This window comes from Haliaeetus albicilla, chromosome W, assembly GCF_947461875.1.
Source record: "Haliaeetus albicilla chromosome W, bHalAlb1.1, whole genome shotgun sequence".
Lineage (NCBI taxonomy): Eukaryota > Metazoa > Chordata > Aves > Accipitriformes > Accipitridae > Haliaeetus > Haliaeetus albicilla.
The window spans coordinates 727,343-754,777 of NC_091515.1; the positions used below are offsets into that span (position 1 = coordinate 727,343).

At 50.6% G+C, this 27,435-nt stretch overlaps 1 protein-coding gene across 1 annotated transcript in view; it reads right to left on the bottom strand.

Annotated features, from left to right (window-relative positions):
- Positions 1-367: 367 nt before the first annotated feature.
- The window catches only part of ONECUT2 (one cut homeobox 2), a 28,725-nt gene continuing 1,657 nt past the window's right edge, over positions 368-27,435 (bottom strand). The window contains exon 2 of the mRNA XM_069775547.1: positions 368-10,629. Coding sequence (XP_069631648.1) covers positions 10,343-10,629 — 287 coding nt within the window. The 3' untranslated portion in view covers positions 368-10,342. The remainder of the gene's footprint in view (positions 10,630-27,435) is intronic.

Here is a 27,435-nt window from a genome sequence, read left to right on the forward strand (position 1 = left end):
TGCCTCTCTCCCTGCCCTGATTTGTCCCTATTCCATTATAGATCCGCATCTGGTGCTAGTTACACGAGCTGTGTTCATAGAAGAATGTGCCAGGTCTTTTTTCAAGTACTTTTCGCTCATACTTGGCCAGACCCTACATGCAACGTAGCGTTGTCGGGAAGTGGTCCTACATCAGTCTGACTGTGCTGGGCTCTGTTACCCTGCCGTACCCCCGGCAGCGGTAACAGCCTGAGCCGGTGCTGGGGCCCCGGGCAGCGAAGCTCCGCGCCGCCCCGTGGTGCGGGACCGGGCTGCGGGGAGCAGCCAGACACTAGGAAGGCACCTGGAAAAAAACAGGAACTTTTCATTGCACAAGGAAGCAAAAGCGTTGTTTTCCTCCTTTATTGAACTTTGGCAAATAATATGTGTGTGTGGGTTTTACATCAATAGCTATAAATAAAAATTTGAAAGCAATGTAATACTTGTCATTAAGATAAAGGACATCTATTGGCACAAATCATTGAGTAAAAACCCTTTAATGATAAAATAACATTCACTCTTTAGCTACTTTATTTGTCTGAAAAACTCAGCTTACACTCAGTTCAACATATCACCTTCCACAAAGTTAAAAAATGACATAAAATGACATAATAAAATATACCTTAAATTTCATAATACAAGTACCTTGGCAAATTTTAGCAAGCTGGACCATCTACTGCTGGCCACAGTAGTGAACATTGCCATTGTCTCACATACCCCTCCTTGCCTTTGGACTGAAAAATGCAGGTGAACTCAGCGTGTAGGTATTACAACAACTGCGTGTCGTCTGAGTAGCGTTGGGATCTGCTAGCATGAGTTGAGTCTGCCGAAACGAATATCGAGTCTGCTTATTGCGGAAGAACATATAAAGCTTCCTGGAAGATTAAACACTATTACAATCATTAACTGTCTTACAAAAAAACCTATTTAAAATTCTCGTATCCATTACTGTCTTTGGCAGATAAATAAGAAAAAAAAATAAACAGACTATATTACAAAGCTTTCATTATCACAATCTACTGTATAAGGCCAAATAAAAATACGTTTCTTTGCACTAATGAAAGCACATCTCTAATATATCCTTAATGACAGACAATATAAACACTCTACCGACGTTACTTCAGATGCCTCGTTAGAAGACTGCGACTTTCGTACTCCTATTCCCCAAGTGGCACTCTTCTACGCAGAGTAAAGTGTATTTAGTAGTTGATTTGGCTTTATGTCCAGCACGATCAGCAAGTCGGGTCACGTTAGGAGTCTGAAGCCGGACCCGGATATAAAAGACAATCAATTTGCCGGTCTGCGAGCGGCACTGCGAAACTGGGGGGTCTTGGGCGTGAAACCGGTTTGTGACACGAGGGCGAAATCAAAGCGGGTATAAAACGTTTTAAGACACCTGAACCCAGAGCGGAGGGTGGTGCGTGGCGGGGCGGCCGGTGCCGGTGCCGGTGCTCCTGCTCCCTCCCGGTGGGAGCGCGGCGGCGGGGTCACCGGCCGCGCCGCTCGGACCGATGCCCCGTGACGGGCTCCTCCGTCGCGACGGGCGAGGCGGCTGGGGGAGCGCCACCGACACCCGACTCGCCTGCGTCCTGCCGAGCGCCCGCCCTGTCGCGACACGCGACGCGACGGTCGGCCCGGGCAGGAGCCGCAGGTGAGGCGAGGGAGGCAGCCGGTGCTCCCCGAGCACGGCCACTGCGGCCGGTCGGGTCCCCCGGGCCTGCCATAAAGCCAAAGTAACTCCCGTTCCTGGGAAAAAACGCACAGTTGGCTCCCTTTTGAGCAAGATGTGTATTTTCACGCGACTGGCTTACGGGTCGAATTGGCTGGGAAAAAGCCGCCAGCTGGCCGAACTCTTCCTCAAAAAACAATTTAACTGGAATTCAATTTGAGCCTGTGTTTAGAACACGGACAGATGAGAACCGATGCGAGTATCAGTTCTGATCAGTACTTAACCGTATGAGGCAAAACTGTGCATGTTTTCACAGCTTAAAGGTATACACAACTGCGCCACAGCTGCTAACAGATAACAGGCTCCATGCATAAATAAATACCATCAAACCAAAAGACCTATTTTCAAATTCAAAAAAAGAAGTTGCCATTAAGAACCACGATGCATCACACTGCTAAGGTTTTGCCTCATGCATAAAAATGGTAGCGCTGATTGGCAGTTGCTAATTATAATACTACACTGTCACACAGAACACTTAGCTGTTCAGACCAAGTAGCACAAATGTAGAAAATAATCTTTTTTTTTCTTTTTTTTTTTCAACAGAGCAAATTAACACAGATTGTTTCTTCAGCAAAATATGAAACTGTAAACTTTGGGCTCATTCTGCAACTTTTCCCCAATCTGTAATAAAGAAAAAAAACCCAACGGGAAGAAAGACTGACGTACATTTTTAAGCGCACCTTTTCCGTCTATTACAAAAGCACAACCTAAAACGTATAAAGCTTTTTTCGTTTTTAAATCACAGTTACCAAAAAGAAACAGTGAATAATTTATTACATACGCTATAATAACATTACTCTAAACAACTATTCTCTATGAGGTATATCTGAGAAAATTCGGTAAGGGATTGCACGGTCTGCGTTGCCAACATGCCCAGTTTTATATTAAAGCTTTGGAACCATGAAGAAATGGAGGAGGAGGAGAGGGAGAGGGAGAGAAGAAAGAGAAGGAGAAGGAGAAGGAGAAGGAGGAGGAGGAGGAGGAGGAGGACTGAGGAAGAGGAAGAAGAGGAGGAGGAACAGGAGAAGGAGGAGAAGGAGGAGGAGGAGAAGGAGGAGGAGGAATGAGGAGGAAGAAGAAGAGAAGGAGGAACAGGAGGAGGAGAAGGAGGAGGAGGAATGAGGAGGAAGAAGAAGAGAAGGAGGAACAGGAGGAGGAGGAGAAGGAGGAGGAGGACTGAGGAGGAGGAAGAAAAGGAGGAACAGGAGGAGGAGGAAGAGGAGGGGGAGGAGGGGGAGAGCCTTTGGTATTATTAGGAGTTTTGTTCTTTGCAGGGCTGCATTGCAAAGCACCACAGTACAAAAAGCCCACCAGGTACGATTCGGCGGCCCAGTTGAAGCTGAGGTATTCACAGGAAGAATAAAAAAAGCACAGAGAGGTCTAGACTGGCAAAATCGTTGCTTTGGTTCAAGCAAGGCACTCGTCCCGTGGTAATGTCACACTTTGCAAGTGAAGCATGAGTCCGGTGAGGAACGCAATTGCTGCAGAGGACCCTGCCAGCTCTGGGGATTTTCTGTGTCCAGCCTGCCACCCGCCCGTGCGGGCAGGGGGTGGCGAGGGGCACGGCGGGAAGGTTTCGCCGAGCACAAGGACAGATCGTCTCCTCCACACCCAGAAGGCATCCTGAGAATTATTATAGCTTTTTGTTGAAGGAATACATATATAGAGAGATATAAAAAGCACACTTGTCAAGTCCCTATCTTTTCCAATACAGACTTAGAACAAAAAGAAACACAAATTAAAAGGCAACACTTAACCAAAGCGGAGCTTTTGCGTTGAGCTGTTGGTAATTTGTCTATGTGAAGCCCGAGGCATCGCTCAGGCAGATTTCCTAGGGAAAGGCTCAAGCCCCTGCAGCAGACGGCCCCGTCCCACCCTGGGATGTGGCTCCTCCGGGCTCTGCACCGACGCGGTGCCTCACCGACGCAGGAGATGCTGCGCTGGGGTGAGTGTCGCCTGCCTTAATTGTCATTAAATCGAGGCGTTTGTACCCGTGCGGGTCAGGTCCGGAGATTTATAAACCAGCTTTTAAGCCTAGCCAAAAGTGCATACCTGCAATCTGAATTTTTTTTTTTTCTCTTTTAAATTTACCTACCAGCCCGTGCTCACCATCGTCTTGTTTTTACTGTGGAACAGGCTCTGCTAATGGCAGGATTAGGGGGGCTCCGAAAAAAAAGCTGAACTTGTGTCTGAACGTGCCTGTGGGAAGCTGCGGAGGTACAGCGTGGGGGGAGCAGCAAGCAGTGCCCAGGAGTAGATTTGGCTCATCAGAGCACTTGGTTCAGTCGTATAAACAGGATAAAACAGGCTCAAAGAAACGAATGCTAAAGGGCACCACTAATTCCCCAAAGACAAACAACCAACTTTTAAGTAATCGCTTAGGAACATGATACTAATGGAGCTTAATGTAGCTTTGTTTCACTGCTAACTTGAGAAAAATAATTAATTGAATTTCATATGAAAACTGTAACTGCAAACAACAACAGAAAAATGTGAGCAGGAGGGAGCCGCCTCCGTATCTGCCGTGCTCGCCCGGTTCAGCAGACACCGTGCGTGTGCGTGGGCCAGGCAGAACGGGGTTCGTCCGAGCAAAGGGCTTGCTGCTCGGTGTCTCGGTGGCCAAAATTAAGAAGAATCCCCCTCCCCTCAGCCCAGCTGTCAGCAGTGGGCTCCGCCAGCGTGGGGGCCCACGGACCAGCCCGTTAGATTCTGTTCAAGCATGGCACTGCTTGTAAATAATAATTTCTAGTGCTAATTGCTGCTGCTGCTGCAAACGCCCACCCATACATACTTAAGCAGGACTTCTGCAGGTGGCCACATGCAGATCCCTTTCCCCAGGGAATCGGCTGATGGACAAAGCCTGGATTCATCTCCAGGTCAACACAACCGCTCCATCCACTGGAATTCGGCGTGGGGATGGACGTGAAATGGTTTCACGTCTTCAAATGTTTTTGGCTGGCAGGAAGGCATAAGGGAAACACAGAAAATGTCGTCACCAGAATTGGCAGCTTCCAGAAGAAGTATTTCTTTGGGTATCTGGGTTGCAGCTGTACATTACAGTGTGTAGGAGAGAACAGTTGAAACTATAAAAGAGCACAAGCAAAATGCAGACCGCACAGAGAAAGAAATCTTTGGTATCTTTGGTATCATCAACACGATTAAAATTACAAATGGAAAAAGTCAGTGAGGTAGCCTCTTTGGTTCTCACTAGAAATAGAAAGGTTTTTTCTTTTTTTCTTTTTTCCTTTTTTTTTTCTTTTTTCTTTTTTTTTTTACACACACAGAAGTTCATTCTTGGAAGCAGCTAGTTTAAGGGTTTCTCTCTTTTTGCTTGGCATGTATTATTTTTCCCCCAGCTTAAGTTTTAAGAAGCCACAAAGTTCAGGCAAAGTATCCCAGTGTCTTTTTTTTCCTATCGTTTCTGAATGCACAGTTTTAGGTTGAATATTCATTGCTTGTCCTCAAAATTCGCTCTGTTGTTCTTACAGAAAATCGGCTGTAGTGCTTTAAAGGTAATTCTAAATAAAAAATAAAAACTATACAAGGGCATCCTCAGATGATGATGAATAAGTTAAATAAATAAGTTATATTATGAAGGCTTTATGTGCCATAATAAAGGTACGTCGCACTTTCTAATCAGATGGGAAGGGATTAACTTAAATAATTTAAACTTTGATATTTAAACAATTAAAATTAATTAAAAGAAGAAATCAAAACTAGACTCCTGTTTTACGTAACTCGTAATTTTTCTACTGTCTGTAACAGAACCTGGCTGCTCTATGAAGCAATACTAACTTTTAAGTGTATTTACTAACATAGGCTTCGCATCTCTGATGCTCTACAACAGTAAAATGGATAAATAAGCAAGATTAATCCCAAATTAATTCATAAATGATTGAATTTATGAATAAATAGTTACAAATAACTAACATTGGAGCCTGATCCCGCAGCCTGTATTCAGGCAAAACTCCCATTGAATTTTAAAGCTAAAATGAAACTCAATGGGATTTAGACTGAACAGAGATTTCAGGACCTACTCTAAGACTAAATTAAATAAATTACATTATTGATAGATAATATATTGGCTTAAAACCCACAAGTGTCTGGAAAAAAAATAAAACCATTTTAAGCTCTGCCTTTTTAAAAAATTTAAACAATAAAAATTCCCCTTAATAAATATAAAGGAGGCCAAGTATAAAGTTTCCCCATGTCTTAAAAATACTTAGGTATTGTGACAAGCAAGAAAAACATCGGGTTTTGTCCGAAGCTAGCACACTCTTTGCAATACCATGTCGTTACCGTGTCTTGCTTTGGAAGAGGAGATCCCTATTCCCTTTTGCAGGTTTGAGCGTAGTTTGCTGGTTTAGTCCTTCGCAGGTCTTTGGATTCAGCTTTAGGTAAGAGAGAGCCAGAATAAAGCTATTCAACCAAAGTCATCAAGCACATTCTTTGTTCCTTCACGGATGATTAAGCAATATCCAAGGTTTCTTGAAAGTTGAATTCATCTTGGATGTGCCTGTGGTAGTAACTCCAAGTACACGGTACAGAAGATGCTGGGATACTATCTGTACATACTAGTCTTTCGTATCAGAATAAATAAAAGGAACAAGTTACATTACACGGCTCTATAGATTCATAAATATATGGTATATAAACGTAACATATCTGAGTTTTTTTTAGTACGGGCAGAATATAGCATATATTCTGCTCGTACTTGTACATACAAATATATCTACCCACAGTATATGCTATCGACACTCCTCTTCTGAGATAGCTGCTACATAAAAGCCTACAAGAGTTGACAATGAAATGGAAGACATAACATAGGGCCATGAAATATGCAGGGATAAAAAATGCAGCAGTATTTCCAGATGTTCAGATGAAAATTATTTTTGACAAATATGGAGGAAACATGGGCATTGATATATTTGCAATCCCCAGCACAGAGAAGCCTCATGCGTTTTGCTAAACAAATGCTGCAGTGCGGGCAGTAAGGCCAGCCTTGGTACTACTCAGTGAAATTATGTCGTTCCTGGTGTGAGATGGTGGATCAACATTTGAAAGATCAAGAAAAAAAATTAAGCCATAATATTGCATAACAAAACCTTCCAGAATTTGGAGAAAATGAATGACTTCATTGAAGATACATTTTCTTATAATTCAGAAATTGATCTAGACTTACTTGGTTACAGCTATTGGGATGAACTCTGAAGAGAAATAAGAAGCCCAGGTCTTTGCTCACAGACTTCACGAGAAGCCCAGGGCAGGCTCCCCTCTGCCTCTAAGGACAGTGGTAGGCGGGACGCAAACCCTTCGGTCCGTGGACGTCCCTAACACGAAGTGTCCCAGGTGCCCATCTCTGCGGTGGACACCAGCTGCCAGGCGCACGCCTTACGGGATGCCTGGGGCTCGGTCCGTGTCCGAGATGACACGCTGTTCTGCCTTGGGACTGCAGGAAGGGGAAGGGAGGTAAGGAACGACAGTTGGGTTTTCACGGGTGGTGTGTCATCTCCTGCCGTGCTTACAGAGGCACTATGGAATGGAGCGTGAGAAAAGTGATCGAAAGCCAGCCTCTGCCTGCTGCAGACTGTGAGAGGATGCTTTCAGAATGAGACGTTTCCCCGGAGGGCAATGCCACATTCAAAACGCACGTGGAGAGGCTGGTTTGAGTGGACCCCCTTGGATGGGAATGAAGGTGAAACTTCAACGTGACCAGACCACCTCAGCTGGCCCTGCTCTACAGCGTGCTGACTCAGAACTTCTCACTCAAATACCTGGTGGCATCCGTACACATCAGCCCAGACCTGAACCATTTTTTGGCAGCTTTATTCCATGTCTGACTACAAGGCTTCTTTGGATCATTTTCAAATCATGCATGATCTGTCTGGAAATCTAAGTTGAGGGATGTTTTGATTCCCAGAGCTTGTCAGTTTAGCTGTAAGGATCCTGAATTTACTTTTCAGAAACGTTTCCTGTCCTGAGTGGACAAGGCTTTTTGATTTTCTTTCTTTTTTTAAGTGTAAGCATTGGAAAATAACTGCAGCACTTTTGCAAAGTAGTTAAAAAGAAGCCCTCGTTTAAAGGTAGAGATGGAGAAAAATGGTAGCACTGCACTCCAGCTGTGAAGGTAAATTTGGACCTAGGTCTGCATGTCATGATTTGGATCATCATGACTTTGATCAACCAACATAACATGTCTAATATGTCAAAACGAACTACTGAACTGCCACATGAACCGCTGAAACCTCAGTTTTGGTTCAGATCGGGATCTGATCTCAGTGAGCCAGGCTGTGGCAGTGCTCAGCACTTACAATGACATAAATCGGTACATATATATCGCAAGTTTTATCCCCAGGGAAGGGAAAGAATGGTGTAGGTTACTCAACTGATTTCACATACAGAAGGATGGCTGTTCAAAGCTCTAGACATACAGGAGACCAACTCTACCCCACAAAACAAGTCATACCCAACCGACAAGTTTTTCCTACGTGGCTCTGGAGAGAGGAGACATACCAGCGTAGTATCCCAACGTCTTGCACTTGGAGTCCATGCAGCTCTTGGAGAGATCCCATGTGGGGCAGAAACAGGAAAAACATAAATAAACCCACTCTTTTGGTTGCGCAAAGAAACAGAAGTGATTACCTGTACAGAGATCAATGGTGCTATATGCATTTAGTCGTGCAAGAGGAGATAATAAACTGAAACACAAGTAGTGAGAATCCTCATCTTTGGTATTGTAGCTGTTGAGGTTTTGGTTGCTCTGTTCCTTGTTCTTTTGAAAAAACTGCATAGGCACAAATTAAAGACAATCTTCAACTTTAAGATGACTGAGTTGTCAAATGAAGCAGCAATCGTACTGGCTTTGCTTTGTTCTCGTTCTTGTCAACCCTTTCTTTGAGATCTGCTTCCTAAAACGTCCAAGATGTCTGTCAAAACACAGTGTGTTACTCATTTGCTTCCTGACGTGCTTCCTTGTTTTTTTTTATTTTTATTTTATTTTTAAATGGAACAGTTTGTTGCAGAAGAAGTAGGTGCAGAAAACGTTTCTTTGGTTTCGATTAAGTAGTACATAAAAAAAGTCTCAAGTGTCTCTAAAGAACCACGACCGCACTTGGCTTGCTGCCGCGGACTCGGCCGGTGCTCCAGGAGGGGCCGTTCACTGGTAAGTGCGCACATCGAGCGGCCGCGGCCGTTTTGGCGGCGCGGGTCGGGGCTGCGAGGCGCGGAAGGGGCCGTGGCGTCGGTGCGGCGGCGGCGGCCGGGGCTCCGCTCGCGTCGGCTGCCAGCGCTGCCTGCCCGCTCCGCCGCAGGGCAGCCGCCGGAGGTGGAGAGAGGGCTTGGAGTTTGTGAGGCTTCCCCATCGCCAAACAACCACCCGCACCAGCGGTGACAAAGAGAAAATGGCAAGTTATAAACATCTTTGGCTTGCAGTAATCCTGTCTCTTTGGTGTGCTGTGTTCCCGCCAGCTTGGGTAACCGGCGGATAAAAGGAACTTAGGGGATGCAATAGGTCTAGATGGCATACTGAAGTCATATGCGGCACATCTAAAACGGTCAGTGGCATCTGAGGGCTTGTTTCTGCTTTTTTTTTCCTGCTTGAATGTACCATAAAATACCGAAAAAATGAACAAAAGTACACTGAACGCTAAACACGTTTCAGTAACAAGAACGTTGTTGAGGAGAAACTAGAATCCTGGTAACTAAAAAGGACGTATTAATGACCTAAAAAAATCTAGATCTTTCAAAACGTTGTGTTTGCTCCATGTACTGTAGCAGTTAAATTGACCTCCTGAGTGTGCATCTGCATTAGGTACAAACACAGAACTTGTGACAAACTGCAAACTGTGCTTGAGGCTCGTGTGGTCACAGAGGTTTTCCCTACCAACCTTGGAAGTTAGCCTGCATCTTGAAACAATCGCTGTAGTGAGTCCAGGATCGTACCTATCTCTATAGCTACCGGCTTTGTGCTTGATACTTTGAGCTCAAGTGAACTGAATTTTTCTGATCCAAGATCAAGCTATACTCACTGATTAAATTAAACAAACTAAAAATAAAATAAAAAAAAGCAAACAAAAACTTAAAATTTGATCTCTTTTCTTTTTTCCCAAAACACTTAACAAAACCATGCCTGAGTTTTAAAAACAGGTTCTCGGATTCTTTAGCGTCTACGTGTCAGACTTTGTGCTCCGTTCTCGCGTGGCCGCGCCACTGCGGCGAGCTTTGGTGCAGGGCGGTGTGGCCAGCACCGGCGCCCTGCCGGCAAACGCCGGGCACGCGCAGGTTGCCCGGGCTCGCAGCGGCACCCCCGCCGGCCGGGGCTCTTTGGGGCTCAGGAGAAACTTGCCTCACGAACGACTCCCCTACGTTTCAGACCTGCTTCGCCTGTCCTGAGCATAGTATTGTAGAGAAAGAGGTTAATTTTTCAACTTGCGCCTGCTAAGACTGACTAAAAGCCGTAAGAAGTGTCCTCTGTTACAGGTGGGCTGGGGTTCGTTTCCAGGAGGATTGTGCTTTAAGTCACCAGTGAAGGGCCCTGCCGCGAAGCCGCTCTCTCCGCCGCGCCGCACCGCGCCGCGCTGTGCCGGCCGCTCCCCATCACGCTTTGGTACAGGTGCTGGGGGCCGAGGAGGAGCCCCCGGAGCTCAGGTCGTCCTGCCACTTCTCCAGGCTGCGCCGCCGGGCGTTCATGAAGAAGTTGCTGACGGTGGTGAGCTCCAGGCCCAGCTGCTGGGAGATGGTGATCTGCATTTCTTTGGAAGGGCGCTTGTTCTCCTTGAAGATGGCGAAAAGCGTTCTGCGCTGGAGGTCCGTGAAAACCAGGCGAGATTTCTTCTGGGAGTTGTTCCGCTCTTTGTTCGGCTCTTGCTCTTTGCGTTTGCAGGCTGGGGAAGGGGTGGGCAGCGACAGAGAGAAAGCAAGCGTCAGGACGCGCGCGGCTGCCCGCAGACCCCGCCGGCCACGCGCAGCGGCGGGCGCGAGCTGTCACCCCCCTGCAGGACCCGCCGGACAGGGGGCACGGGGCTGCCGGCCGAGCCGGCACCGGTGCCGGCATGTGGGACCCGAGGGCTCACAGAGGAATCCCCGGGGGGCTACGCTGGTGTTCGCGCTCGCACCCTAAAGACCTTTGCCTTTCCAGAAATGATGTCGGACGGGCACCTGACCGGTGGGTGCTCGGGCACTGAACTCCTAGGCAATCGCAGCGCTCCCCCCAACCATCCCCAGACACAGCCCTCGAGTTCACTTGCCATTTCTGGACAGTGGCCAACTTTCGAGATTCTCCGCGCTTTTTATAAAGCCACCATCTGAGAAATGCGTTGCTCTTCTGTTACAGCAGCATTCGAATTAACAATTTAGCTTATCTGATGTCAGTCTAGGAAAGAAAATGCAAAGCAGATCCTTTTTTCCCCTTCAATAGCTAAGACAAAGATTAATTCTTTGTAGAAACTGATCTTGTGCTGTAGCATATAACAACTGCAGATTACTATTTTTCAACAAAACTGTGCAGGCCACTATTCCGTAATGTAAACCCCGCCCCTTGGGTAACGTACAGGACAGAGGAAACACAACTGGAAATTGCTCTTCATGCATTTAGAAGAAATCTATTAATATTTTGGGACAGATAGCCTTTTCTTTGATCTGCCATTCCAAACACATACTTAAAACAACTACCATGGGCACAATGGTGAAGGCAGGAACCCCCCAAACCCACTTGGTTAGTACAGGGGACAGAACAGCAGAAACTGCCCCGCTGCCCCCTCCCCGCACTCCCTACACGATTTGCAACACAAAACCACCTTCCATGTGGCGCTGTGGTGTCTTTTCCGGGCACCAGCTGAAATCCACAGCACACTGGGCTGCCCTCCTGTCTGCCAGCGAAAGCACCCAACTCCTGCCAGGCATTCCCCGGGAACCGGTGCCCCCACGTCCTTCTGCACCCATTTCCCCCACTCACTCCCGCCCAGCGGCCGGGCGTGCAGGAGGGATGCTCGCAGCACCCGCGCCAACGGGTCCTGTCGCAGAAGATGTCCGCAGGATGGAGAGGTGCTGGTGATACGCCCACCGACACCCAGGGACGGGTAAAACCCCGTGGCAGGGGAGGACGCATGGTCGAACTCTGCTCCCAGCTTTGCTCTCTCTGACCCAGGACAGGCTGCTCCGCTCCCCACATTCATCTTCTCCATCCCCAAAAGGAGGCCTGGTGCCACCTCCCCAACAGCCAGGTCTAACATTGGCACAGGAGTTTTATTACTTTAAACACTCCAAAGCAAACCCTGCTCAAAGCTCCTGTGGCAGCAGCTCCTGTGACCACCACTGAGGAAAAGTCATGTTCGAGAGCACAAACCGCCATCCTCCAGCTGAACCTTCTGTGTGCTTGTTTTCTCCAGAAAGAGACCTCTGTGGACACTTTTTAACCATTTACCCATTTATTTGTGGTTTCTATCCACTGCTGCAACAGCTGCTGTCTCAAAAAAGCTGCCAAAACTTCAGACATCTGTTGTGAGATAAACTCTTAACTTCTGCTGTGAGACCATTTGTTTACGGCCTTGCGTAGAAATAACCAGACCACCTAGTGCGTCTCAAATTCTACAACTCTCTATAAGGTTGCACTTCCATGTGGTCTCTCACAGACTACAATGTAGAAAAGCTATGGCAAAAACAGACAGACATGAAATTGCAACTTTCTGAGATGAAACGGTAGCAGTGCCTGCTGTTGAGGCAGTGTCCCTCATCAGCAATTACCTCTCCCCGCATCCCCAGATCGCGTGGACATCCAGGCAGCCCCTTTGCTCCAAAGCCACCCGGCAGCTGCCACCCGATGCACGTGGTTTAAGGCCAGCCAAGGCTTCTCCTTGCTGCCTGCAGCTGCCTGCTGGAGGGCTCCAGGCGGGCAACCCCCCCCGGGCACCTCACCCCCCCGCTGCACGGCCAGGGGCTGCAGCGCAGCCCCGCTTGCTGGCAGCTCCATCCTCTTCATCGCTGCTTCACAGCCGAGTCTTAAACTGCAACGACTGCATTTTCCATAAGCAAGCTCGGAAGCATCGCTGAAACCAGGGATGGCATGACACAGCACGATACGCTCCCCCCCGCACGACGCTCTTCACAAGTTGGTCCAGAAATGAGGTAACGCTTCCCAGCGGAAATCATCTATGAACGTGCAGCTCTGCTGAAAGACACGGGCTGAAATTTTTTTCCAACATTTGCCAGCAGAGCTGCCTAGAACAGCTGAGCTGCCTAGAAACCCAGGCCCTATATATTTGAGTTTATCTGCATTTCGGTTTACAGCATGCATTCTAAAGCTTCTTCCAGGGCGACAAAGTAGTCTGAACCACCTGGGATTGCAGGCAAAAGTCTTTCATCTGAGAATAAATCTCCCCTTCCTCCTTGGATCATCTTTGTTGCCTTAAAGCCTGACCCTCTCCTTCCCTGGGCTGGAGGCTCGGCACGGGCAGCCTCCCCGCTCCCCAGCGCGGGGCGGCTGGGTGGGAAGGGCTGCAAGGCACAGGGCGGCCGCAGAGCCCTGGGGTGAGCCGGCGGTGGCCTGCGGGGGCCAGCGCCATCCCTCTCCCCGGGGCGTCCCCCAAAGCCAAGGGCGAAGCCAGCCAGAAATGCCCGCCAGAGCTCAGGTCAGGCAGGGCAGCAGTGCCGGACCATCACTGCGCCAAGCGATGCTAATGGATCCTAAAAAAAAATCAGTATTAATAGCTGGTCTGTATTTATTAGCACAGAGAGAACATCAAGTGCTGAAACCAATACCACTGCCGTAGCATACCCAGATTTAAAAATAGCCTGATAAGGCTGTCTACACAGGGCAGTAAGATAAAAAGAAATCCATATGTTGACATGGTTAGGTAATGTGCTGGGACAAAATAAGCAGAGTGAATTGATAAGTGGATGGGTTTTTAAGCAGCCCTATTAAATAATTCTGCAGGTCTAGAATGTGAAATGAGAACCTGGCCCAAAAAGTAAAACTCAGGCTGTGGAAATGCCTGTAATTAACCCGAGGTCAGGACTGTACTGTCTTACCTGTGCCTGAGCATGGCACCACAGGGAGCCTGGCTCAGCCGGGTGCGTAACAGACTACGCTGATCAGCTTATTTTTGTGCATGGGACAGTATTTCTGCAGGAAACTGGAATATTTTGTTGACTCTGACCCCTCTCTTGTATCTGTTCTCAGCTGCCAAATGCCAGTGGCTGCTGCAGAGCTGCCTCTGGGAGGAAGGTGGGAGTCGGACCATTCGAAATACCCCCAGGTGGGCCCAAAGGCATCATGCGGGAAGAATTCGGGTTCTCTGAACTGCACCTCTAACACACTCCACAGATAATGTTTTACTGCCTGAGATGAAAAAGCAGATTTAGGCTGGATTCCTGCATCCAACGCTTTGCCTTCTGTCTGCAATCCATGCGGCGGCACTCCCGACACTGGGGATGTGACGAGCGCCTGCATCTTTGCTGCAGTTTCTAATAGGTTCCGGGACACCAGGAAGGGTCTAGTGTTTCCTAACATCACTAATTTATGTCCAGAGATACTCTGCGTTTTACAGTTATTGGTATCTTATAATAAATAATGCAAAGGTATGTGCTTTTCAATGCATTCAGTAAATACTTTCCTTGAACTGTTAAGTTTGCTCTTGAAAAGGCACCATAAAGGCAAATGTTGTTCCTTGACATGCATTTAACAGAAGAGAAAAATGGAGTGAGCACTCTAATAAAATAAGGTTATTTTCCAGGAAACCGGCCTACAGAAAGAGAAACGTTTTAATAGTAGAGGGAAGGGAAGCGGCCATCTTGATTCTAAGAACAATTTGATTTATTAACTGCAGTTAATACTGAACATATTCTATGGAGGAAAATGGACAACTGGCAAGAAGTGAAAGCCATAACTGTGGGAAAAAAAAAAAAATCTTCCCTTTTCTTCTACACTGGACTAAAGACGCTTTACATAGAAACAATATACAAAGAGCTCAGATTCAGTACTGCCTCACTTAATGTTGACTGAAGTGGAGCCCCCCGAATTTAAAGGGCATTAAGAGCGGTGCAGAGACCTGACACTGCACTGCAGGGCTGTGTCCTTCAAGGAGGGACAGTCTGTCTTCAGTGAGCGTAGGTTTATTCTGCAGCTAAAACTAAGAGAACATTTAAAAAATGTTGCTTTAAAACAGAATTAGGTATTGCTTAGAAATAAAAAAATAAAATTAAAAAAAGCACCCAGAGTAAGTGTGGAGAGGCAGGAGGCGAGTCAGATGAGGCACCAGGAGGTGACAGGAATGAGCCCCAGAATCTCTGCAGTTCTCAGCGCTAATGAGGTTCCTCTCTATGAAGACAACAACTATTCAGATGTTCAACTTTAAATATGCAAGACACTCCATTGATTTTGTATTAGCATGTTTGCAAGCCTGAGGTTAAGCATGTGCTGAAATAATTTGCTAGATCCCGCAGACAGTGAGAGCAAAGGCAGGCAGGCAGGCAGGCAGTCGTCCCTCCTGGCTAGCAGATACAGCAGCTCTCAGAAGGTTTCACCCAACCCCACCTTTCTGTGCGAGGGTTTGGCAGCTGGGAAACATGCCAGCCAAGTACCGTGCCCTGTTCATCACCAAAATCCAGCCATCGGTCCAGGCTGCCCTGCGCGGCTGCAGCCCCGGGAACTGGGTAATACCCCACCGCTCCCGGCTCGTCCGCCTCTGCCTCCGCAGAGCCTTGCTAAGGGGCTGTCTCCCCGAATCCCCTCCACCCGTAAGCCAGCTCCCCCGGTCAGTAAGGCTGGAGCTCATTTCACCTAACATTAGCCAGGGCATCCCATGTCCTGGCTTCCCCTGCAGCCAGGGCACAAGTGTCGGATGCAGCCGGGATGCGACCCCTCCTGCAGGCAGACGCCTCGCTGCGAGCGGGTGACAGCACGGAAGGACACGGCCTCCGCTCACGTCTGCCATGGACTCCATCGCGTCTTGGGACACACCTCTCTTTCTGGAAGAAAATTTGCTCTAAACTGCCCACATTTAATAGCTTTCAATACAATTCATGTAAAAAAAGAATCATATCACACCGCTCTGGAAGAATCACAACCCCAGTGTAACCAGGAGCTGTAGTGACTGATGTGTACTGCATCAGTTCCAGCATCTGCAACCCATCGGCTTGAAAGGGATCTGCAGGAAAGTGGTGACTTTTTGGATTTTATTTTTGCAAGCTCGTCTGCGTTTTGGTTTCCTTGTGAACTTCATGTGCTTCTAATTTAAGCTCAATTATTTTTGTCACTGAGTATCATTAAATTGAGTATTTCTACTAGTAGTTCATTTGTCTTATTTTCTGCAACAATAACTCTTATTTTCCATTTTCTTCCTCAGAAGAGAGGAACCTAGCCAGCCCATGCATTACAAGTAGCTATAAATCCTGAAAAATATCTAGAAGCATTTCAGTTGATAAGCATTGCCTTTAAAACTTCTGTTTATAAAGGCTGAAGCACTGGAAAATTTACTCTGTCATTACAGATGAATGCGTGCCAACTACCAGCAAAAGGCAGTGGATTCCCTAACATCACCGTGGGAGTCTCCCCTCCGCCCTTCTGCAGGGAGAGGGCTCATCCCCCAGGAGCTGCGGTGGTCCCCAGCGCCCAGAGCATCCCTGCCCAGCCCGGGGGCCAAGCACCTCGCTGCCAGGCTGTGGATCCCACCGTGCTCTGGCCCTGGAGCTCCCGAGCTCAGGTGGGAGGGCTGCCGCAGCAGGCGGATCCCTGCAGAGTGGGACCCACCGTCCGAGGCAAGTCCTCCACAGAGCTGGTGAAAAGCTCAATGAAATGCAACAGTCCAGATCAGACGATTTGGCATTTTCTCGGGATGGGTTTTTTTCACTGAAAGATACCCACCGGGCTCCATTGTTAATGGCTGAAACAGTGTGCAGCTCGGAGCAGTCAATCTGCAGTGCGTAACGCTGGCCTTACGAAACCCAGAAGCAGCGTTGCGTACCCCTATAGGCAGCAATAGTTCCTGTCAGCTGTTTATGCACGCACAGAAAGACCAGTCCTTTTTATAGAAACTGCTTTTGCCACATGTAGGCCAAAATTGATTGATACGGAGCTCACCGCTGCGACTGACAGCACTGCGCTAGTATTCTGCCAAGTCCCACCCTCCAAAGGCACGGGGCAGGGATGCTCCCCGGGGTGAGCCGGGGCCTCCCTGGGCTCCTCTGCTTCTCCCTGCACTGGTGCTCCGGAGGGTCACCAGCATCAGGAGGAGGAGGACGGGCAGGACAGGGGGGGTCCCGGGGGCTGGAGCGGTGCCTGCACAGTCCCTGGTGAAGAGGAGCTGCTTGCAGAGCTGGGTGGTTGGGCTGCCTCGAGCCTGTGAATCATCTCAGCACGTATTTCAGAAAGCGGGCTCTGCAGAGCTTGGGTGGGTGCGTGTTCACGCCACGGCTGACAGAGCCCGTGTCCCACGGCTGATAAAGAGGCATCGGGACCGCGCGTCGGCAGCGGATGGGGCAAACTCTGCTCGTCTGCTTGTTGCTACGCTTGCGGCAAGTGTGCCGACGTAGAAATAACGATTGCTCAAGCAAAGGAAAAAACGTTGATGTGAGATCTTTCACTGGCTAATGCCACCACGGCCGGAGCTGTGGGGAGTCCAGGAAGCGACGTCCCCGAGGTGCGGGGGGCTGGTCTGTAAGGGGGCACCGGGCAGTGATGCTTACGGGCAGAGGGGCTTTGCCAACCAAGCTTTGAGACCACAGACTGTAGCGACAGGCACAGAGGGACCCGTGGAGACCACAGACCCATCCCATTTCTCTTCCAAGAGCCCGACACCAGTTTCCTTTGGATACTGGAAACATTAACGAAACAGCTGCCGTGATGTTCTGTCCTGTGAAGCACAAGCACAGTGCAAGCCTGGCTTCTCGTACAAATAAAACCCCAACGTGAATCTGACGTCAATTCACTTCCCCCCTCAGGTATCTCTACTTTTAAACCAATTAGGCGAGGGGCTTTTAACCAGAAACCCTTGAGGACTATTTAGCAGTCCGAAATTTCTCAGGGCCATACTTCATGCTCTACTTTTCCTGAAAAAAGCCTCCCTTTGTGTTTGTCTCCTCTAAATCTGGTTCCCTGCAGTTTCTCAAGTTAACTAACACCCTCAGATAATCACTAGTTTTCTAATGTTTTTACTCTAATGGCAAAAGTGACTTTGGACCCATGAAACAAATAGCAGATGCTAAGAAGGAGCCAAGTAGAGAACAGTATTTCCTTAATCCAGCAGTAAGTAATTTCTCTCTATCATTCGTAAGGATAAGCCATGAATATTGATCTCCCGTATGTGGTTTCATACGGGTGTAGTACGAAGTCAACTAAACCCAGTTATCTGTCTGATGGAACTAAAAAATGTTCCTCAATTTGATTTCGGAGAGAACTCAATGTGAAGGAAATTTAATTATGCTAGTAATACTGAACACAATGAAATGACCATCAAAACGTTTTCCAAAGGTTTAAAATGTTTTTCTTTCGCTATGATTCACTTAAAGCAACCTCTTGTATATCTGTGTTACTACAATCTGTTAAAAACTAGGCCTCAAAAATCAATTTGATTACCTCTCTGAATTAAGTATGCACAAATGAAAGCAATTGAGATCAATACAAATTAGGTTAAGTACTCCACTGTGTACAAAATCATTATGTAACAAGAAACAATTTGAATGAAGATGCAAATAATCACATTGTCAGGATGTGCAGCCAGTGTGCCTTCACCTGCTCATTTCCATCTGCTGCACACATGCACGCAACCCTCCTGATCTCTGTAATCCCTACGAATGCCCTCTGATGGCATTTATCTAGAAAAACAGAGTATGCCCACAAATGAGAAGCGTAGCACAAGCGTTAATTCCGTTCTTCCAGAGAAGGTCCGCCGTTATGGGAGAAGATCTTTTTGCTTGCCCAAACCGACCCTCCTGTAACAGCAAGATGTTCCCTACATGGCAATTCCTGTTTGGAGATACAGGGACTGCTACAACACTCTGAGAAAGAAGTGCACAACCTCGCTGCTTCCTGCCAGGAATGGGTTTTCTCGATACTCAACCTGATTTTTCTCTCTCTTAATTCTGTCACGGAAGGAACGCCTTCCTCTCTCTAGGTCTTGCATCCTTCAGCTATTCCAGAAGAAAAGATGAATGGGTTTGGGGACTTGGTTCTTTTATATTTCTTTCTGGCACATAGCAGGTCTCAGGCTATTTGTGTCAAATCTCTTGTAAATCTGCTGGGTGGCTGAAATTGGGCTGTAAATTCTGCAGGGCAGGGGCTGCTTCCTCCCGTGCAGTGCTGCAACACCCATCTCAGTGCGGGATCCATGACAAGGGCCTCTAAGTACTATTGTAATATACTTCCATCATTAATACAGAATAATAAATAATAGATGGGATAGGGCCGATTTATTGCACTCTAGGGCGAGAATGAGTGGAGGCTCGGTGAGCATGCAGTACTGTTTCAATGTACTCCTTGTCACCGAGCGGCTGCAAGCTCTAACCATGCACTGAAGCTGTTTCTGCAAGGCAGCCCCCCCAGTTTCTCTTCTGTGGCCGAGGCAGGGAGCGTCCCCTGATACTCAATATCCATCTCTCTCTCTACAAACAAGCTTTTCTGCGAGCTGCAAAAGGAACAGACGTGATTTCTGACAGATTTCTGTTTCGGAGTCGATTGGGAGGTCTCCTTTCCAACAGCTGGGGTATGTGTAAGCTCTCCCTCCTGCCGGGATCACCTTCCAGCTGGTGCAAGCTCATGCCGTAGCCTTGTTGCAGGGCAGGCACTTGGGGCACCTTCCTTCTCCCCACAGGACTCCTGTTTTCACAAGAAGGGGTGCAACTGCCCAGTTACCCGTGAGACCTCTGGTCCTGGGTGCAGTGACACCCCTGTGGTACCCCGCAGGGAACCAGTGACATTGCGAGGAGGGGAGCGGTGGGGCTGCAGGGACAGACAGACGGACACACTGCATAACTGCATCAACCTCGCTGGGGTGCCAAAATACACTGGTGCTGGTTCAGAGTCCAAGCTGCTTTCAGAAGCACGAGCTGACAGAAACTGTAGACACGGCGGCATCTAAAAGCCATCGCCCGACTGCGATGAGCAGTGTCACCCCGCTTGCAGCGCTGATGTCCCACTCCCGGCACCACCAGCTCTCGCAGCAGCGCGGCCGCTCGGGTACTCTGCCCAGTCACGGCACAACGTTGGCTCCTTCAAACTGCGCTCTGCGAGTCCTTCACTTCTAACGCCTGGGAGATTTATGTCTCCTCTTGTTCTGGAGATTCTCCCTTTTGAATCCCAAAATAGTTTCCAGCTGAATTACAACACTTTTCTGTAACAAGGATTTATATTCCCCTTGTCAGAGCACAGAGCTGAAACCAGACCTTCCCCACACCGAGTGCCCTGCCTGTTGTAGCAGCATCTACAAGTGATGCGCCAGCACATCCCCTCAAGTACCAGGATACAGCTGTGACCTTCTCCCCGTGGAGAAAGGGAAGCGCTTCAGGCATCTTTTCCAGGAAAGGACTGGGAATTTAAAGTTGAGGTAGGTAAGCAAGCACTGAATAGGAGTCTGAAATCTTAGCGTGGGTTAGAATTTGAAATACGTTGCCTTCTTATTTTCTGCTGACTACACCTCGCAGCTTTCCCATAGCTATGCCGCTTTGACACCCTCCCGTGCTGCGGCTCCCTCCTGGCACTTTACACTTGCAAGTCAGAGTCGCAAGCTGAGTCCCGTGGGCCCTACTGCAAGGGAAAGTACGGACCTACTGAGTTCTTGCCGTGTCCCTCCAGAACCAGCTTGTTTTCAGAAATTCTGACTCATGGGAGAAAGCAGGAAATTATTGTTTCCTTTTAATGGCTGTTACCGATAGGGTGCAATTACGAAGAACAGGAGAGGACAGGAGCAAAGCTCTGCCGACTTATCTGGGAAAGACAGACCTGCGCTGCCCTCCTGGCTCCCCGAGCTCTGCTTGCACTTCAGATGACGACTGCTGAATACACAAAGCAAGAGCAGGCCTGGCAGGAGCGGTGTTCTTTGCCGTGCAGTCAGGTTCCCACGTCCTTCTTCCCAGGGGCTTACAAAAGCGTGGCTTCAGCAGGAGAGGTCAGTGTCCTTCCCCTGCCCAGTGCGAACGAGGTAGCGTGCGGAGGTGAGGAAGGGAGTGAGCTCCTTCCAGGCAGAGGGGCCATGGGTCTCCCTCCTCCGCAGCGAACGTGCTACCATGCAGCTGGTGGATGGGAGAGGGGATGGCACTTCAGCAGGCTATGTGGCTGATAGCAGTTGCGTCAAGTAGTGGTCCTGTCACCCCCGTGGTACAAGCCGGCTGACACCCAGCATGGCTCCAGCATCGGGTCTGTGCGGCCATGCCCCACAGGACACCTCTTCTGCCGTGCCCTGTCAGGGCTGGATGCGAGAGGACACCAAGACGCTGCACCCTGGCAGGATCCGGGCATGATGGAGGAGAAAGTTGGCACTGAAGATGTCAGAAGGACAGGGAAAAAGCTTTGGGACGGGGAAAAAGCTTATACCTAATCCACGTGAGCCTCTGCACATCAGGAGGCTGTGGTCAGGGCTGACATGGTGCTGTGGTGCCACTGGTCCTTACCAGCAGTAGCTGGTGGAAAGATGTTTGTGCTGTGACACTGGCTGCCGAGGAAAGCAGCAGTGTCCTCACCTGATATGGGAACGAGGGGGCATGATAAGCACAGAGGAGAAGGAAAGCGGAGAGGAAGGTGTGTGGGAAGCTCTCCGAGGAAGACTTCCTCATGCTCTTCCTTTACCTTCTTCAGCTACGTGCCGCTTTGCCAAAGCTTAATGCCTCAGCGCAGGCCCCCGTTCTTAAATGCCCATTATGACAAGATGAGATCTGCTGGAAAATCACCACTACTCATAAATATGTTCTCTGCTTACTTAGAGATATTTTGGTCCCAGAGACAATTTGTGTTTTGGGAAACTGCCAGCCTCTATCGCTTGTCTAATAATTCCTTTGTGCAGCATTTACCAGTGGTTTGAGTCCCCTTTTTTCACAATGGAGTAGTTTGATTTTATAGCTCAAAAAACCCAAACAACCCCAAAACACTCCAATTTCTTTTTTGATTGCATTTCTATCTGCCATCAGTGAGTTGTCTTGTTGATCTTATCACTGAACCCATTTGAGATTAGTCTATTTTGTATGATTTCTGCGTACAAAAGTCCTCTATAAATCAGAGAGCCTTTTATGCAAAAGTCTGCAAGATTGATAGAGCTGGATACAAAATCTTTTACCTGGGAAAAAGAGATGTATTATCTGTCCCACTGGACATAATGCTTTCTCTGCATATGCATCTCCAAAGTACGATGGGGCTTTTTCTAGAGAAGACAGGAGACAAGATAGGAGTCTTAAATACAAACAGATTGCTATCAGAAGAAAGGGAGTCATTTTTTCCCTGTGTCTGGCGGGGATAAGATGAGAAGCAAAGGATTTAAAAGACAAAAAGGGAGATTAAGGCTAGTCATTAAGGATTTTTTTTGTACCTGTAAGCCCTGGAAGAGATTGCCTAGGTAGCCAGAGAAATCCCCATCACTGGAGATTCTTGAAGAACGGGGCAGACTGTCAGGACGAGTGATGTCTCTAGTCCTTTTCAGCCCTGCTTTCCCTGTTAGATTAATTCTCCGTACACCTGCAGAGCCCTGTTTGCACTCTGAAGGCAGCCACAGGGGAGCTCCTCTGATGCAAGGAGTCTGCTACTTTTAGTGCTTGGAGACGCAGAATAGACGTGTTGGGTTACTGGCAAGAAGCTTGTCATCTCTGAGTAATGTCTAATTGGAAGGGATGAAAAAGCCACTTGGAACTGGTGGATGGCAGGAACATCTAGGACAAGACTCTGCGAATACTGCAAGGGAGGAGTGCTAAGGATGAGCAACCAGGGCCACGGTGCAGAAAAAAGCGCAAAGTTTGAGTCAAAATGTCCCTATAAAGAGTGAGGGAAGAAACAGCAACCGGTACTGGAAAATAATCCTTTTGGCAAAACTGTCCTCTCCTTTATGTGTTCCTCGCCACAGATAAATTCTGTCAGTTTTTGGATGCAGAGGAATGTTTGAGTTTGGGATATTTCAGTTTAGATGGTGATGGCCAAGGGATACTAGGAAAAAAATGAGATGCTGGGGAAAAAAATCTAATGAGGAAATAGTGAAGAATAGATTGAAAAAGCTCAGAATGAGTAACACATGTTGATCGACCAATTGTTTCTTAAATAAAGTAGAGGGCAAAAGAGAGAGAAATGCATTCAGTGGCAAAAATGGTCAGATTTATCTTTATCAGCCAGTCAAGAACTGATAAAAACTGGCTGCCGAACAAAGTGGTATGCAAATTTTTGCAGGGCAGAAATGTCTTCAGAAATAACGTGGAACAAAAAGATAGGGTGGGTTATTATTTCAGAAAGTTGGTACATGAGAAATATAATTTATCACCCAGCACCACAATTTACCGCGTGGACTGTTCAGACATAACCACTAATCCATATCTGCAGAGAGCACTAATATTTCAAGCCACTAAGCACCTTTCAAAGAATCTTTAGGTACCTGTATATTTAGTTCAACGCTAAGAAGTACTTTTATATATAGATAACGCACCGGGTCCAGACGTTGTTATGCCTTAATTTTTAGCTGTGGCTACAGACAACAGAACACTTTTCAAAATCCGGAGGGAGAAGCACTAGGTACGGCACAAAGCGGCAGAGGACGGGCGGACAACAACAGTCCGCCTGCACACAGCCGCCCCCCCGCCAGCAGCTGCCGCATGAGGACCCCCCCCCGCCCCACCCCGGCGCTGGGGGGGTGTCAGAGTGCGGCGGGGTCAGCCGCACCAGCGCAGCCCCGGGGGGGGGCCGCGGATCTCGGCCCCCCCGGTTCACCGGGGAGAGGCCGCAGCCCCGGGTGCCTCGCCCCCCCGCCCCGCTCCCGCCGCCGCTGTCCGTGGTGCTGACGGTGCCGCCGCCGCTCCCGCGGCTCCGGCAAGGGGGGCTTTGAGCCCCCCCCGCCCCGGGGTGGGGGGAGGCCAGCGCCGGCCCCGCTCCCGGACGCACGGACGCTCCCCCAGCCGCGCTGCGCTGCACCCACAGCGGGCAGAACCGCGGCGGGGGTGGGGGGGCGGGGGGGAAGCGGAGCTTGTCCCTGCGTGGGCACCGCGCTCTGGCCGCCCCACGGGGACCGGCGGCCGCGGGGGGGGGGGGCGGTGTGGGGTGATGCCGTGGCGAGGAAGGGTCAGGCACGGCCGGGGCTTTCACGGGGGGGACCCGCGATGGAGCCCCGAGCACCGCTCCCGTGAAACCGAGTGTTCCGAGCCCCCTCGGGGCTGCTCCACGGGGGTCCGCGGAGAGACACCCGCGGAGGGCCGCGGGGGGAGAATGAGCCCCGGGAGCTGCCGCTGCCCCTCGGGCGAGGGCAGGCAAAGGGAAGCAGGGCTGGCAGAGCCGCCCCCCCTCGAAACGCGCCGCCATCGAAGGGGTGGGAATCCGGCGGGGCCCGCGCCCCTCTTCTGCGCGAAGGAATCTCTGACGGCGTTTCGGTACAAAATAATCATCAATAACGGGATTCAGCGATCGGGAAATGCAAACCAGCAGGGCCAGCGTTTTGCGGATCGGCCCCGAAAAACAGCGAAGGCACCGGACCGGTCCGGTCCGGGCCTTGCTCACCAGCACCGGGCCGAGCTGCCGCCGCCGGCGGTCACCGGCTTCGGCGGGGCCACACGACGGCAGCGCGGGCGGACGCGGCTTCGCGTTCGATGAACCCGATCCGCAGCTGAACCCTGCCCCCTGAACTCACCCCCCCCGCGAAGTACACTGACTCACCTACAGATCAGCAGTATTTTTCACGCCGGCAGAAATTTAGGGACTGCCCGACGGGGACGCAGCCGGTCAAGGTTTCACCGAGGCGTTCCCGCCGGCGGGGGGGGGGGACGGGCAGGCTCCGAGGGGCAGCACCGCTCCCCCCGCCCCGAGGGGCAGGAAAGGGGACGGCAGCCCGTTTTGGGGACGAGGTCCGGGGGGTGACACCGCCGTCGAGGCGGACGGAGCCCTCCCCCCGGGGGGGGGGCGGCGGGGTTTCGCGTGTTTCGTTTTGCTTTTGCGGGAGAAGCGCTTGTCCGAAGCGCAGGGCAGCTCCCCAAAAGCCCCGTCCTGCTCCAGCTGCCCCCGGGAGGAGCCCGGTGTCCCCCGGGAGAGCGCTCGCCGCTGCTCCCGCAGCAAGACGCTCACACGGTGAGGCCAAAGCCATGTTTTGCCCTCGGATTTCCAAAGCACGCACCGAAACTGCCACTCCACGTCGTGAGCTGCCCACACCTCTGCCCGGGCTGCCGGTTCTGCCCGCAGACAGCCCTCCCTGCCCGTACTCCTCCGAGCAGCGCAGCACCGGCAGTGCTTCCAGCACAGAAACGCCTGAGCACCATCCGCCGGCTTAGGGGCCTTTCAGATTCTCTCAAGAAGAGATAATAAGCACAGACAGAATAAGAAAGAATAGAATAGAAAATTATTATATATCTTCTGTAATAAGAAGAAATAATACGCGCATCCCACTGCTACAGCTCCCACGGGGAGAGGGGGGATTTCCCTCAAAGGACAGCAGATTTTCATCCCGTTTGGGAAAAATTTACAGGAGCACGGGGCAAACGGCTAGTGTTTTTCAGAAATCTGAAATACTTTTGGCTTATTCCCCTTGCTCAGAGGGATTTAAGCAGGTGAATAAAGGGGAAGAAGGAAGCACTGAGGCAATGAAGCTGCATATTCACACGTGGTAATAAAAAAAAAAAATCAATTTCCCGAAGGGAACAGTAATTTGCAAAGGTCTTTCCCGCTCTGGCTCCCACTCCATGGGGAACCCGTGCCCACTCGGCGACCGAGCTCTCTCCAAACTTTACTCCTGGATGCAAAGGCATTCAGGGGGAACTGGAAGAGTGGAGATCCAGAATTATATATGCATAACTCCGTGGGTGCGGCAGGAAATCAGAAATCGCATCTACGCACCTGCCGGGCGACAGCACGGACATCGCCCGGCGGGTGCATAGATGCGATTTCTGATTTCCTGCCCTGTATGTTCGGCTCCGTGGGGAACCCCCCACCCAGGACCGGTGCTGGGAAGGAAAAGCACCAGCAGCATTACTGGAAATGAGCCGGCTCAGGTTCCAGATCAATGAAAACTGGGTCCACGCGTTTATGCTCCTGTTGCCAGCATTAATGCTCTTTTAATCTTCTAAACATTATCTGCATCGATTTCCCTCTAGATACGCGTTTGTTTGAGAAGGCGACATCACCGCGTGCTCAGGAAAAAAAAAACCAAATCCCAAACCCCTTTCTGTTCCTCTGATGCTCCTGTTGCAGACAAACCTCGGGACCTTCATTTGGCTGAAAATACAGAAGAACTGGATGCCCGGGGGGTGTTTGTCACCCGTGGCTCCTCGTCCCCCCGCTCTGACGCATCCCACCCCAGCTCGGCAGCTGCCCTGCACGCAGGGACCCTCTGTGCCCACCTCCCTGCCTAGGGGGAGAGCAGCCCACCGTCTCCAAACAGGAGAGGGAGAAGGAGCGGCCGGGAGCCCCGCACTCGCTCGCTGTGGCGGAGGGAATCCCGTGGCAGAAGGAGAGATCTTGGCGCGGTTGGGGTGCGGGTCTGCCGGCAGCCCCCCCCCCGGGCCGGCCCGGTGCCGCAGGGCTCGCCCCTGTCTCTCCAAACGGCATTGTTCCCCCCGTCTTCCGCGGGAGACAAAAGAAGGGCCGAGAGCCCCCCCCATCCCCCGCAAAGCCACGCAGAGCTCTCGCCCCCGTTACTCTGCGGGCTGTGGGATGTGCGGAGCTACCGCGGCACCAGCGCAGCAGGAACGAGACAGTACCACCGTGGAGAGGGGGGAAGAGCCGCCAGGAGGGTCCGGCTCGGGCAGAGACCCCCATCACTCTCCCCTCAGCCACCCCTCCGAGTGGGCTCCGGGGCGAGAGGCAGCCTTCGGGAAAGCCCGCTTCGTACCTGCCCTCCGCTAATCGGTAACGCGTGAGGATTCGTCCGGCCAGGCTGGAAGCAACGGAGATGGAAGAAGGACGGACTCGTCGGAGCAAACGTCCCCGGGTGTCTAAACGGCGCCCGTGGACACTGCGCTGTCCCAGCGGGGAGCCGAGCCGGGCGCAGGCACACACCGCCGCGCCTGCGGTCTGCGCGTCCGTCCACGCGTGTCTGGCCGTGTCACAGCCTGCCCATTTACCCTATGGCCATATCCACCAGACGCGCAATTTCCACGGGGGGGGGGACGGGGACACAGAGGCGTGACAGGGCCCTGCCCGAAGTCCTGCCTTACCGGGTTGGGGGGGGGGGGCGTGTGTGTATGTGTGCGTGTGTGCGTGTGTCCGCGCGTGTGTCCGTGTCCCCCCCCGCACCGCCGCGGCCGGCCCCCGCAGAACAATGGGGGCTGCGGCGCCCCGCGCCCGCGCCAGGGGGCGCCCGCGCGCCCTCCGCGGGACAATGCGGGCGGGCCGCGGGGGCTGCGCGGGGTCTGCCGCCCACCCCCCCCTCCCCCCCGCAGCCGCTCCGCCCGGCCCCGCCTGCCCCGGGGTCCGCGGTCCCCGTCCCCCCCCCCCCCCGGCCCTCCAGCGCTCGGCCTCTCCCTCCCGCCGCGCCCCGGAGCGGCAGGAGGGGATGCTCGCCGAGAGCGCGGAGCGGCGCGGAGCGCCCTTCAGC